Source organism: Lonchura striata, chromosome Z, assembly GCF_046129695.1.
Source record: "Lonchura striata isolate bLonStr1 chromosome Z, bLonStr1.mat, whole genome shotgun sequence".
NCBI classification, from domain to species: domain Eukaryota; kingdom Metazoa; phylum Chordata; class Aves; order Passeriformes; family Estrildidae; genus Lonchura; species Lonchura striata.
In genome coordinates, this window is record NC_134642.1 from 57,471,285 (window position 1) to 57,484,957 (window position 13,673).

General features: G+C 40.9%; 1 protein-coding gene across 1 annotated transcript; it reads right to left on the reverse strand.

Annotated features, from left to right (window-relative positions):
- Positions 1–2,368: 2,368 nt before the first annotated feature.
- ARL14EPL (ARF like GTPase 14 effector protein like) lies at positions 2,369–4,585 on the reverse strand. Its single transcript, XM_021546240.3, has 3 exons — positions 4,475–4,585; positions 2,943–3,082; positions 2,369–2,591 (listed from the first exon to the last, which is right to left on the reverse strand). The coding sequence occupies exons 1-3, from the start codon at positions 4,583–4,585 to the stop codon at positions 2,369–2,371; spliced, it is 474 nt and encodes a 157-aa protein (XP_021401915.2).
- Positions 4,586–13,673: the final 9,088 nt, after the last annotated feature.

A 13,673-nucleotide genomic window follows, 5' to 3' on the forward strand; every position in this document is an offset into this window, starting at 1 on the left:
CATTTGCTGTTGGTACCTAAATAAAGGTGTATTTGTTGTGATTAAACTGATGGTCCCCTGCTGTTTGCCTTTTTGCACTTTTGGGATTGATTAACAAACCATCACAACACCCTGCATGAGCAGATCATGACACTCATCCTTTGTCATAATGCATCTCCCCACGTCTATAAGGTAAGGAGGTCCGTGATCACCTAATCACAGAATATGCTGAGTCAGATGGGACTTTTAGTTCTGCACAGGATATAAAAAGAGCTATACCATGTGCTTGAGAACACTGTCCAAACATTTCTCTATGTATTTATGAAAACATTTGGCATATTCATAAAACCATTTATGTTTTCTTTTGCTGCAGTAGCCAGATTAATTTCTGGGATTCGTCTCCCTGCATTACCTCACAACATCCTTGTAGTCCTCCTGAGTTGCCTTCTGTTTCCTCCAATGGTGATATAACCTCTTTTTTACACAGAATTCCAGACAAAGCTCTCTGTTCAGCTAGGATGGCCTTCTTCCACATCAGCTTGTCTTTTGGCACATGAGGACAGCCTGCACCCTGAAGATTTTCTTCTTGAAAAATCTGGACTCCTTTGTCATTCAGGACTGCCTCCTAAGGGATTTTGACAACCAGGCCCCTTGACAGACCTTTCTAAGTCCAAGATGGCAGATATGCTGACCCCTTTCCTTTTTTTCTTTGAGAATTGAAAGCTCTATCAGACCATCACATCACATTCTAGTTCTTTTCTGTTCACAAAGAACAAGTCCGACAGGTGCCTCCCCTTGGCTGACTTGCTGTGTCAGAAAATGGTCTTACAAATACTCCAGGAACTTCCTGGACTGTTTTCCCTCTCTGCTGTATTGTATTGACAGTAGGCATCTGGAATGCTGAAGTTGCTCTAGAGAGGAAGAGCATGCAATTGTGAGACTGATTATAGAATATTTGATCTGCTCCTCCCTTCTGGATTCCTACCAGGATATCTACCTTGTCCTTCCCTCTGATTCATGCCCAGAAACACTCAACCCTATTGTCACAATCATTGAGCTAGAGGCAACCAAAACTCTTCCTAACCTACATGGCTTCCTCCCCACCTCTCCTTCCTCACCCATTCCTTCTGAAAAGTTTACAGCTGTCTAACACAGCACTCCAGTTGTGCAAATTGTCCTACCATGTTTCACTGATGGTGACTGTGTCACAGCATTCCCACTGCACAATGGCTTCCAGCTCCTCCAGCTTGCTGCCCATGCTGCCTGCATGATACAAGCTTAAAGTGTTATTAGCTGAGAGGAACAAAAAATCTTTTCAAGGTAGCAAGTCAGAAGGAGATTTTGGTGTTAAGACATTCTTGGGATCTGTTTCAAGTTTCTTATATTGGAAGACATCTTTGTCTTGGAGTAGATGGTCTTTGTCACAGAGAATGGCCTGTGGTGAGAGAGAAAAGTGGTGCCACATTCAAAGTTGGGAGAGTCTCCTCAAAAACAACAAGCACTAGGCCCAAGGAATGATTTCCCCACTCACAGCAAGCTCCTGGAAATCACCTGCAACCATCTGCAGCCTTCTTGCCTTCAAGATCAGAGGGACCCTCACTTCCCAAAAAAGGGTGTGGATGCCTATAATGAATGAGAATACCTACGTCATAAGACTGGGTGTAGGTTATTGTATTTAAAATCTGTCATCCCTTACATGAAGAGAAAACTTCTGGAACTAAAAAGACTTTTCTGTCCAGATGGAAAAAATCCACTCTGTTTAGCCGTATAGTTAATGACTGGTGGATGTTTGATGTGCCACATGCTGTAAAAAAATTAAGCTGACTGTACATGTTAGTTTTAGTTTTTCAACCTGGGCAGCAAGAAAGAATTGCTGAGAGAGTTGTTTCCACTCTACTTTGCTTAATATGCAAACAAACATGGAAAGTAGTGACCTGGTTTCAAAGAACAGTGTTATCTCAAATGCCACCTGCCTCACCTATACAAGGAATGAATGCATCAGGATGAGAAGGCTCTTGGACAAGCTGAAACAAAAGAAAGAGCAATGTCACACATCTGAGTAAATGAACAAGCAGAGAAATCTGCAAAAAACCCTCATTACAAGTAATGCAGTTCAGCTTCTGAGGGTACGAAAATGATCTTCCCATAACAGTTCAGACACCTTCAATTTTAGAAAGTCAAGATTTAGAAAGGATTGACTAAGTGCCTCAGCAAAGCTCACAAGGATGAGGAAGAATGAAATACACACTTTTACCTGATTGGGAATGGTAACGTTTACTAGGTAGGCAACAATAACAAAGCACAAGCACCTCTGCCAAGTGGTGATTTACTTTAATAAAACATGAAATAAAAAGAGCAATGTTCAGGCATAAAAACTAACAGAACATTATCAGTCAGGGACAAAAAATGGTAGCTCACTGATCACATCCCCAGCTTCAGTTTCAATCGTATCATAAACCCATTTTCTATTGCAGCGACATTCTGGCCCACATTTGTTTGAGTTGCATTTGGAGCAAGGATAGAAGCAACCCAGGCAGTCGATTTCCAGGCAATCACATAAATCTATGTCATTACACAGCAGCCTGCCATGCTTGTCATACTTCTTTGTAGATCTGTGAAAGAGAACAAAAATTGTTCTCAGACAGTGCTTCAACACATTCAGACACTAAGCCAAACACACATGGAAAATATCTGTACAAGTATTTAGTCTTTAATAAACCCACAGCAAAATGAAATACCAGCATTATATCCTAATTGCAAGAGCCATTAGTTCTAAAAATGAGTGCATGCCATACTATATCTAAATTCCCTTAAAGTCACACAGAAAAAATCTTGTTTTCCCAATATGACTTTCAAGAAATCACTCTGCAAAAAACAATGCTTTTATGAATTTAATTCAGATTCAGTGAACAGCGTACCAGGCATTTTTTAAAGTAAATCAGGTAATAAGTTAGAGATCTTACTTGGACTCATAAAAAAATTTTTGTTTCATCTGTGACATGCATGCTTTCTTTTTCTGCTCTCTAGTTTCAGGATTGAAGTCAGCTACCTGAGGTCCTGGATTTTGAAAGGCTAAGCATTTTAATTGTTTCTCGAGTTTTTGCTATAAATAAACAACAGAAAGTTTTTAATTAGTAAAATTATGTATGGATGGAAAATGTATTTATTTGCTGCCAGGTGTCCTCACCGGCTTTTTAGTGACATTAAAATTAATATTCCTGATAACTTATAAGATCATACTGATTGTTTAAAATGTTTGCTTGTCTAACTATTAATCAAATATTCCTTTTACCAACTGTGCATCCTGACTAGAGATGGAAAATCATGACTGAACACATGACTCTGGTACAGCAGCATGGAGTTTGCAAGTTTCCATATGAGATGCAGAATTATGTGTTTTGTTTTTCATCTTAATCTAAAATGTAAAAACAAGTACTATGTTTACAAGTATCTCAAATGGATTCACTCTTATTTTCACTGTTCCCTCAGATGCCTAGAAACTATCTATGCCAAACAATCTGAGGTCAAGAAAAATGTTTGAAGGAGCAGCTAATACAGTAACAAAACATTTGCACAAGCGAGAAGTATGAGAAAAAAACCCCCAACACACAGACAAAAACAAAGAAGCTCAACTAAGCACAGTTTTATGAGAAATAGGATGATGCATTTTTCTGCCAATCTTATGGAATTAATGTTTACAATTAGCTAAAACTGCTGAATATTTTTGGAAGCTAAAATATTATCTCTGTGTATTACCATTCCACTTAGTTCATGTATGTTGACAGACACTTCTAAAGTCACTACAAACATAAGCATCATGTCAAACATTTTCCCTTTGGACAATAACTGTAAGCTTTGACTGTACACTTGTCATTCATTATGTAAAGACACAAAAATACAAACAAATTTATATTTTTCTCCTAGTTATGTAAATGGAGCTGCCTTGCCATTTCTTGGCTTCCCTGGAGGGTGTCATTCCTATCAGAATTCATAGTGATTTTCCACAAACAATTGAGCACTTTCACTGTTTCTCAGGTGAAAGCAGTGGCAGTTCAGCCCAATCTGCTGATACAGTGATTCAGGAATGTCCATGCACTTGAGTGCACTTTTTTCCAAGGTGGTTGATGCTATGCATCTTCAATTGCATCCTGAAAACATACAGGGCAATCTCATGTATCTTATTCATACATGTCTGCTGTGGACTCTGGGGTAGATTTTCAGCATCATCACTATTCATGATCATAAATAATGCAATTTTAAGTTGCAAAAGAATAATAAGGTGATAGTCCTTCCTCTAAGACTACTCCTCTGTTGCCCTACGTACTTAGTAATGCTCTTAGCCCTCTAAATCACTGTGCTACAAACTTGATCCATTTCACTGTTATTGTCACTGATATTTCCCTCTTGACGCCAGCTCTTTATTTTTGTAATGACTGAAGAAATTGAAGGCAATTATATGTATCTTGATAATAAAAGAGTACTGGAGAAGTCATACCAATTTTTTGTGTCTTGTTGAGCAGTACTCAGCAGAAGACACATTTTTTTCTGCAGACGTTTCCTGGGAAGAATAACTTTTCTTGCAGTTTTCTTCCACGAGATCACTCATTTGACCACCCTTGTGAAATACGCACATATTTGTTAAACATACACAATGGTACAAACAGATTTTTAATTTAAAATTTTAAGGTAAGCAGGCGATATCCACACAAGGCTTTTATGTATTCTTAATCAGTAGCAAATGCAGAACAAAGTGTGGCTCAGTAACAAGCTCGATTTTACAAGACTGTATTACTATAATATCACGAGCATGTACAAAGGCTGTGCCACCGAAGCTAGTCCATAACTCGCCAAGCAGAGGCCGGAGCACCGCCGGTGTTTCAGTGACACGGAGCCCGGCAGCGCCGTCGCCGCGCGTGCCTCGAGGCGCAGCACGCACGCAGTCCCCGTGCCAGCCCGCAGGTGGCGCTGCTGCCCCAGCCGTGCGCGGCGGCGCGCCCGGCGCCCGTCGCGACATTCCCTGTCATGAATCCACGGTGCTCTTCCCGGAGATTCTAACCAACGGAATAAACGTAAGATGCTTGGGTTTTGAATCTCACTCCTTTGCGAAATATTTTTTTAATAGAATAGAATGTGGACGTTTTAGGTTAATAGGAAAAAGGGCATTACTCACTCTGCTAACAAAGTACCCAGGCAGGTGTGTGAGACTATCCTACAAATGCCATCCACCATCTCTCTGCCATCAATATAGGTTTAGCATGGATATCAGCTACCTCTTACCAACCTTGTGCAGATCCTTATTTAAAACACTTTATGCAATATATACAATACCACTGCCTCAAACTTTAACCCCAAACACAAGCAGAAATAATTTAAGATTTCTGGAGCTCCTCCAACCCTTCCCCACATGCTGCTCAGCCTCTCTCATCACCTCTGAAAGGTAGCATAGAGGCCTCTATCACTTTACCCTTTACTTCAGGACTGTTGCCCCAACCCTGCCCCAGAGAAGAACTTCATTTCACCACTGCCGAAGGACCATCACCTCTCTAAAATAAGCAGGAGTCCAAGTCTTAGTTTTCCTCTCTTGCAGCCACTTCCTGCAGGGAAACAGACAAAGTGAGAATAGGAATCAAACGGAGTGACTTTGTATTACCTGTAGGGGATGTCTTTTAGAGAGGTGAAACAGCCTTCAGCCACTTTCAGACAGGGTTTCCTGTTCCCTTCAGTAGCCTGAAGAATGACAGATGTGACACTGTTCACAATGGAAGGCTTGGCAGCACCTGTTTTAGTTTTGGGACTTGAGTATCATTTTAGGATTAGAAAAGGAATTCTATTACCAGGCAATTAATATTTACTGGATGGGAGAACCAGCTTTCCCACTGGAAATTTGTTAGGGGTCCATAACTGAATAATGAATGAAGGGCAGCACTCAAAAGAAGGCAAGTATTGCTCTTCATTTGCACTCAAGTTGGAGTCCTGATAAGGATTTGCTTCCTACATTTCCTCTTGAGTCCAACCATACATCTCACATTGTTAAAGCTCTTTATGAGTATGCATGATTGTCATCCATGCCTGTTTTTTTTCACAGTATGCCAGGTCCAGGAGCAGAAAAGCCATCAGCAGCTACCAGTGTAAGCATGGAGAGTTTCTATGTGTCTTGTGGCAATGTAAGAATTTGACTGCTTTGACAACTAAGTCCTAACAGTTATCTAGAATCAAACACACAAAATCAGAGACCTCATTTTAAATACTAACAGAAAAAAAAACAAGCACCTTGTTCAACAGACATATTTCAAAAGCCCTTGCACCTCAACAAAAAGATCCTACGCAGTGAATGTAGCAGATTTCTGCCTTCACATACATATACTTTAAGTAGATAATGGTGAATTTTAATCTTCAGGAGAGATAACAAAAACAAAGGGAGCAGGACTGATTATCCTCCACAGTGTGTTCTGAGGAGAGATGGAAATGAGGGAGACACAGACACCCACTATGAACTCTGCAGAACCTAATTATACAAAGTATTCTTGGCCTTAAAATGGATTTTTTTCTTCTGTTATTTTTAGTTTGACTGTAGTGATAATGTGGGGGCAATGCATTGAACACTGCATTTTCTCTTCCAAAAAAATTTCAACTCTGAGGATAACCACCAATTGCACTCTTCCTCCACCAAAACCTGTGTTCTTCCATGCTTTTTGAATACATCAAGTACTTTTCTGGAGGTGATCACCCACGGCTGAACACCCCATTGTGGCTACAGTGTATGGCTAAGAACTGGCAATTTCAGCACAGAGCCTTGAAACAGTTGACCAGGCTAAAAGCAGAGTAAGGGAGGAAGAAAATCAGAGATTGTGTTATATTTAGAGTCTTATCCATGACACAGATGTTTCTGCTCAGAGAGTGATTTCAGAAGTTGTTAGATTTGGAAGGAATTACATTTGTTTATGATTCACATAAAATAAATATTTTCCTATATCTGTTTTTTTCAATAATTTAATATTTCTGTTTATGATCCCTGCAGATTACACAGCAAAATGTTTCAACAGGTGTGAAATGTGGTGGCCAACATTACAAATACTTCAGGCTGTTTGATCTCAGCAGTCTAAAGCTAGTGTCTCTGCAGGGATTGCCAGAGTGAATTCACATTGTTTTCAAGTTGTATTTGATTGTGCCATTAGAGATGCTCTGGCTGAGATATGTGAGCATGTCCATTACCTTCACCAGGGCAAGATGAGATGCTGCCCCTATGCCTTTAATTCCACAGTGCACACAGGGATTAGACAGATCTATTGCAATAGTCCCACATTCTTCACAGGCTAGCCCTGCAGAGATGTCTGTGAGCTCAGGAACCAGCAGTCAATCTGTGGCACATTCATGTACACAATTCGGAATTTCTATAGGACATCTGATGCCAGCCAAATTAGGAATAGGAATATATTCATCTTTCTCAGATCAATTATCAACTGAACTGTAAAACTGTGGAAAGACCATGTGGCATCTATTCTGTGCCTTCTCTCACAACCATGAATGTGCATTTGTGTTCAGAGGACAGCCTTGAAGCCAGGTAGGAAACACAGACCAGATGAAGAAATAGATCTCATCTCTTGTAACTCAGCTGGTTTACCAGAACCCTGACAAACGCAATGAGCCCATTCTTTAACAGGGGTTTGGAGGAGCAAATACACCCCTCTCCAAGTAAAATAATACAAATGCTCATAAATTCTCTCTCCAAAACCCAGATTCTGCTGCATCTGGAAGTGAGAACTCCTGTAGCTGAAGTTAAAGAGTTAATTATAAAATCATGTACAACTCCTGATTGTCACACAATAGGCAGAATAGATCTGCCAGGTACTTACCTACCTTCTGAAAACCTGTGGTCTGAAGGGTGTATGTTCAGCTCAGAGCAGACAGTAAGAGAGCAAGGAGGGTCTCCATAATCTTAAACTGTACTTACTGGAGAGAGAAGGGGAATGGCACAGCCTGGATTTACTGCTGCATTAAGTCCTCTGATAGTGGAAGTATGACATCAGCCCCAGAGAGACTGAAACAGAAGACAAATAATCAAAACAGTGCTCCCCAGAGAAGCAGGCTGAAGACAGTGCCAGGTAACTGTCTTAAAGGACCTCACACTTTCTGTCTCATTAATTATGGCTTTTACATAGTACTGAGCACAAAGAGCGGGAATAAAGAAATTGGATCAACAGGGATGAGAGTTCTAATTTTTCATTTGCATCTGTGAACAACAGAGCAAATGTATTTCTTAGAGGTTTTTTTTTTTTTCCTTAAAGGTAAGTAAAGAAAAATATCCTGTAATAAAATACAGTGGTTTTTATTTCAAAAATATTGAAAAGTGATATGTTGGAACCCAGGGCAAGGGGAATATCCCCCTGTCTGCCCTGGGGTGCTCTGACTCCCAGGAAAACACTGACTTTGACCCTCATTCATGGAGAAAACTTCCAAAGCCTCAAGGCAAATTAGAAACCACAAAAGTGTGAAATAGATTGTAGAGATTGTAGATAGTAGTGTAGTATGTCACATGGGTGAGAAATTTAGGTTTTAGTATTTTTAGTATGTTATAGATGGGTTCATAATGGAGGATATAGGGTATTGTGTCGAGTTCCTTTCTTCTCTCTTCTTCCTCTTTCTTCTTAGGTTTAGATGGTATCTTGTAATTGGGTAGAAAAATCTGCATTGCAGGTCTCTTGGGGTCGGTTATTGGGTTAGAAAATAAAATAATTTAGGTGTCACTTCTTAATTGGGTAGTGTAGTTTTGATTCAACTTAAAAAGACCTTGCAGCACGAGGTTGTTGGCCATTTTTGTGCTGTTTTCACACATGCAAGGTCTGGGCGCAGACAGTGTGCTGAAGTTTTGGTAAGATAACAATAAACAGAAGTTAAAGACCGAAAAAGTCCAATGCGTCTGTCGTTCCTGACACAGAACTGCTTCAGGAGGGTCTCCCCTGCCAGGGGAGCCACCACGGCGTTGTCCAGCTTGGGGCCCACAAACTTACAACTGGTGCCCTGTGTGAGAGGAAAACCCAGCTCTGAAGAGATCATCCCATCGTCCCTCAAAGTGAGCCAGATCCATCAAAATTCCTCCAGAGTTGAAAGGACTCACCCGTTCAACATCTCGATTCCTGGTGGCCACAGGAGTCACATCCCGCGCTATGCTGGACGGACCTCGGGGCTGAGAGCTGAGCCCCAAATTCGGTAAGCTCCCAAAAAGGACCAGAATGGGAGGGACAACTCTCGGAAAAAAGAGGCAGACGCATTCCAGAAACTAGAACTCTTCACCGCAAACAGCGGAAAATAAGGAAGTAGCACAGGCCCGTGAGAATGGAACTGCTTTTAGTGCCAGCGGGCGGCTCAGCGGCTCCGCGGCAATCTTTAAACGTAACAAGCACAGCTTTGCTTCCAGCAGGTTCGCAGAGCCCGGCGGAGATGAGCCGGAGTCAGACGGAGGTTGCGAGAGAACGGAAACCGCTCGTAACGAGCGAACGGGAGCACGGTCCGGATTGCGGACCGGGAGCTGCAAACATAGACCTAAAAGTCACAATTGGTGCTCACTAATGTTCATAGCAGCAGCGCAGAATCTCCCTTCCTTGCCTGCTTTCTCTCAAACGCCGACAGATCGCACGGCAAGAGCCGTGCCCCCTCACTCCGGAAATCCAGGCTGCTGTCGCACACGGGTTGCAGGGAGCCAGAACTGCGGCTGTATCCCTGAATTCAGCACTGCCCACGGTCACAGAGTCAGCATTGCCTGCCATAGCCCGAGCACAGAGCTCAGCAGAACCGGCACCGGCGGCAGAGCCTGGACCTGGGTTCCATGCAGCGATACTACCCAGCAACAACACCACTGCAACCAGTTCAATTGTATTATAAGACATTTTTTCAAGTTTTCATTTTAAGTGAACATAATACAGTAATTATATTCCCAGGTAAATGGGAAATCACTGGACAAGACACACTTCCAAAATTGGAAACCACAGCTCATTCCCAGGTAAATGGGAAATTGCCGGATGTGACATAGCACTTCCAAAACTGGAAACCACAACTCAAGACACTGATGATCCAGAACAATGACAATTCCCTGCAATGCAGGATGCCAGCGACGAAAATGTTATTTCCTTCACAGACATTCCTATTGTTATGTGTAATGAATATAATTTGTGCTGGTATAATATGATGTATATAATATTTGATATTGTTGGGAGGATACACAAGTCGGCATTGGGAGTTGCCCCCACATATTCGAAAACCAGTCTCTGACAAAACCCCCTTTGCAAGCTAATACATGTGGCTCGCCCGGAGATGGATCGTTTCTGTTTCTGGAGGTGATATAGGAACACCCAGGCGTTGATCATCCCGGCAACAAGAGATTGGGATCGCTAGAACCCTCCAGGCTGATACATCTGAATGCCATGTGCCAGTAACCAAATCAGGGAGATTCATTACCACCCAGACACCAAATTGTTCCAACCCAATGCAGAGGAGAGAGACTTTATGAATATGTGGGACTTTGAATGGAAAGAAAAGGCTGATTGCCTAAACCTTAGCCAGGTGAAATATTCCCTATAAAAACTGCTTGTACCAGGAGGGTAGTGTGTGGGCACAGGGAGACCCTCTGCTGGAGTGGTCAAACGTGTGACCCACCCAGTGCCGATCCCGGTCTCAGCATTGTCCTTTTCCTTGTGGATGGCTCAGACAGAATTCAATCACTGCAATTTTTTTATTTTTTTTTAATTTGGTTGGGTCAATTTTTATCTATAACACTATGCCATCACATATCCTACTCTGCTTTTGGCAAACAAACAAGACTCCAGCATTTCACCTGCCTGCCTGAAGCATTTGCTTTCCAGGGCAACAGATCAGCTCCATGATTTATTCACACGTTTTTACATTTTCAAAAGACTTTTTGTGATAGCTTTTTTTCTAACTCAAGGAAATATGTTCAAGAATTCTGACCATGGCATAATGGACACTTTCTTCAAGTCTCCTTTCTAGAGCAAGATGGCAGCACCCTTTTCACATCCTCTGTAAATAATCCCTATATGTCTACCCCAATGCCATCTGCAATATCACTGATGGCGGGTTCAGCCATTGCACCCTCATTTTGCCAAGGTGCACAACCACAGATGCTCCTCCCCACCCATGCCTCAAATAAGAGGGGGAGGGATGTCCAGAAGGTATTTACACAACAGTAAAACAAGGTCTCTCTGAACCTTTCACTTCATTCATCAATCATCTCATGCAAGCAGTGGACTGACAAGTGAGTGATGAAGCAGCAAAGCCACACTTGCTTCAAAGTCTCACTTTTGCAAACGTTGTGTTTGTGCCTGAAACACAACTCACCATGACTGAAATGATAAGAGACATGCAGTGGGGTGGGCACACTTCAGCACAGTGCAGCAATTCAAGCAGATGTTTAGGGAGAACAGACTGGGAAACTCCTTCAAGCACAGGATGAAAAACTTCCAAGAACTCTTGCAGCATTTTGTCCAATTTCTCAACAGAAAATGCAACTTCACAGAAAATGTAGCAGCACTGAGTCATTGTCCAAGACGCAAAAAAGGGGAGCACCATGCAAATAAATGTTATTCCAAATATGATATAGAGGGAAATAATTTATGGTGAAAAATGTTTCCTGGGGAGGGAAACAGCTGTGTAAAGATAAAAAATTACCAAAATGTCTCTGCAAAACAGAGCATTTGGGAAATGTGAATCAGATTCTATCTGCAGGTTCATCAGCTGATTCCACAGTGATTCAGAGTTTTAGGGGTTGTTGGTATCGAGTTTGTAACCTTTGTTATTTTTGGTTTTTTATAGGTAATATTGATAAATAGTAATTGTTGTTAATGTTATATGAATCCTTTAAAAGGTTGTCTCAACCCCTTTCAAACATTTCCTGTTGATAAGTTGATTATATAATGTAAATTCTCTAATTTTTGTGATAATAATTATTATTAAGGTATTGTTATAGTATTTACAGCTGGCTTTCATGTGTTTTACTATCTCTTTGTGTGATCACCTACAAGACACATGTCTCATCAGGATTTCGCTTTTTGTTTCTTAACTACTCATATATTTTCTTTATCCAGACTGCTAGTCTCGTGGCCTTCTTCAATTATTATTACAGAAGTACTCCAGCAGAGAATCCAGTTGTAACATTAACTTCTTTTTTGGGTTTTAGTTTCATACTAGGTAATTAGTCTCTCATGCAGCTGCACTTCCTCCACCTTCACACTCTCAGTGTCCAGATCCTGGTTCACAATCCTGACTGTAACCACTTTCAGATCTCTGATGAAGAGGATTGCTGTGTTTGAAGAATCTCTATCCTAAAGGATATTTCGGAGGGATTCAATTACTTACTGGTTTGATTGGTTTTTAACCCTAAGGTTTCTTACTCATAACTGCTATTTTTAAGTTTTGGATTTTTTTTGTTTTTTTTTAAAGTGTTAAGTGATATCCTCCAATTAGAGTTTGGGCTCTGGCTCACTTGGATGGAGTGACTGACACAGATGTTTTCTGCATCAAAAAGTTCAAATCCTTTTGGCTTTGCAATTTGACCATATATGACAGCTGAGCCTATGTTTAAAGGGAGTTTGGAGAGACATGAATCCAGGCATGATTTCTCCAATTCTGTGTTGTTTTAAGGTTTATCAGCTGCCTCAGACTCTGAGACGACAATTCACTGTTGTAGTGCTTGGTAATTTTGTGATTTCATATGTGATATTGATTATGTGTATCATCTGATTGTTTCCTAATTGCTGTTAGTTTCTTCTTTACTACATGCATTGTTTTGGTCTTGATGTTTTCTCATGTTCATAACCAAAAAATATTAGCAATAGTAACTTATGTCATTATCTCACATTTCTCTATGCAAGTTTGTAAAGTAGAATTGACCAATGTTTTATTTTCACATCAGGATCCATTCTTTACTTCCTGGATCTTGGAAAACATCCTCAAATCCCCTCCGGGGATGTTTGGTTTGTTTGTGTTTTAGCAGATACAAAGTCCAGGTGGATTTCACTGAAGAATCGATCAAAAGCAAGAAAGCTGTTGAAAGCTCTGACCTCTTCACAAGCAAAGACGACACACAGATGTGGACTGCACAGGGATCCCAACCCTTGTGTTTCACCCACAGAAGATTGTGGACTTTGGGTTTTTTCATCAGTGTGGGAATCAGTGATGTTATAGAATTTCAGTTCTTCCAAAATGATTTTCATTAGAAATGACAGCCCAGATTATAATCAGGGCCAGAGGCAGATTGTTAGCAATGGTAGGCAAAGAATTCACAACAATTTACCTGCCTTTGAAAAAATATGATCTTGATTGGACATTGCAAATATCAAAGGATTTGCAGGTTTCAAATTGTTGAATTGTTCAGGTGTTTGTTCATTTTATCAAGTAATTTTGTAAGCAAACATAGTCAAAAGAATAGAAGGGTCACTTCTGGAAAAAAGTTGATAATGTTATTTTGTAAGCATGCAGCGAGTGCTACATCAGAGAAAACAAATACTTTATCTCCCACATCAGAGCACACTCTTTCCTTCCAGGATTCCTAGCAGAAGGGAGTGCATAAGCAAACAAACTGACCATGATAATTCCAAACACCTTGCTGAACATTTTTGAACAGGCAAAACTGAGTCATGTATTCTTTCATCAGAATGCACAAGCACTCATGCTCAGATTTCACA

Coding starts and splice junctions, on each gene's coding strand:
- ARL14EPL (XM_021546240.3), bottom strand. CDS start 4,585: ATGAGTGATCTCGTGGAAGAAAACTGCAAGAAAAGTTATTCTTCCCAG. Junction 3,083..4,474: donor CAACAAGACACAAAAAATTG/GTATGACTTCTC, acceptor GTTTATTTATAG/CAAAAACTCGAGAAACAATT. Junction 2,592..2,942: donor AAATTTTTTTATGAGTCCAA/GTAAGATCTCTA, acceptor TCTCTTTCACAG/ATCTACAAAGAAGTATGACA.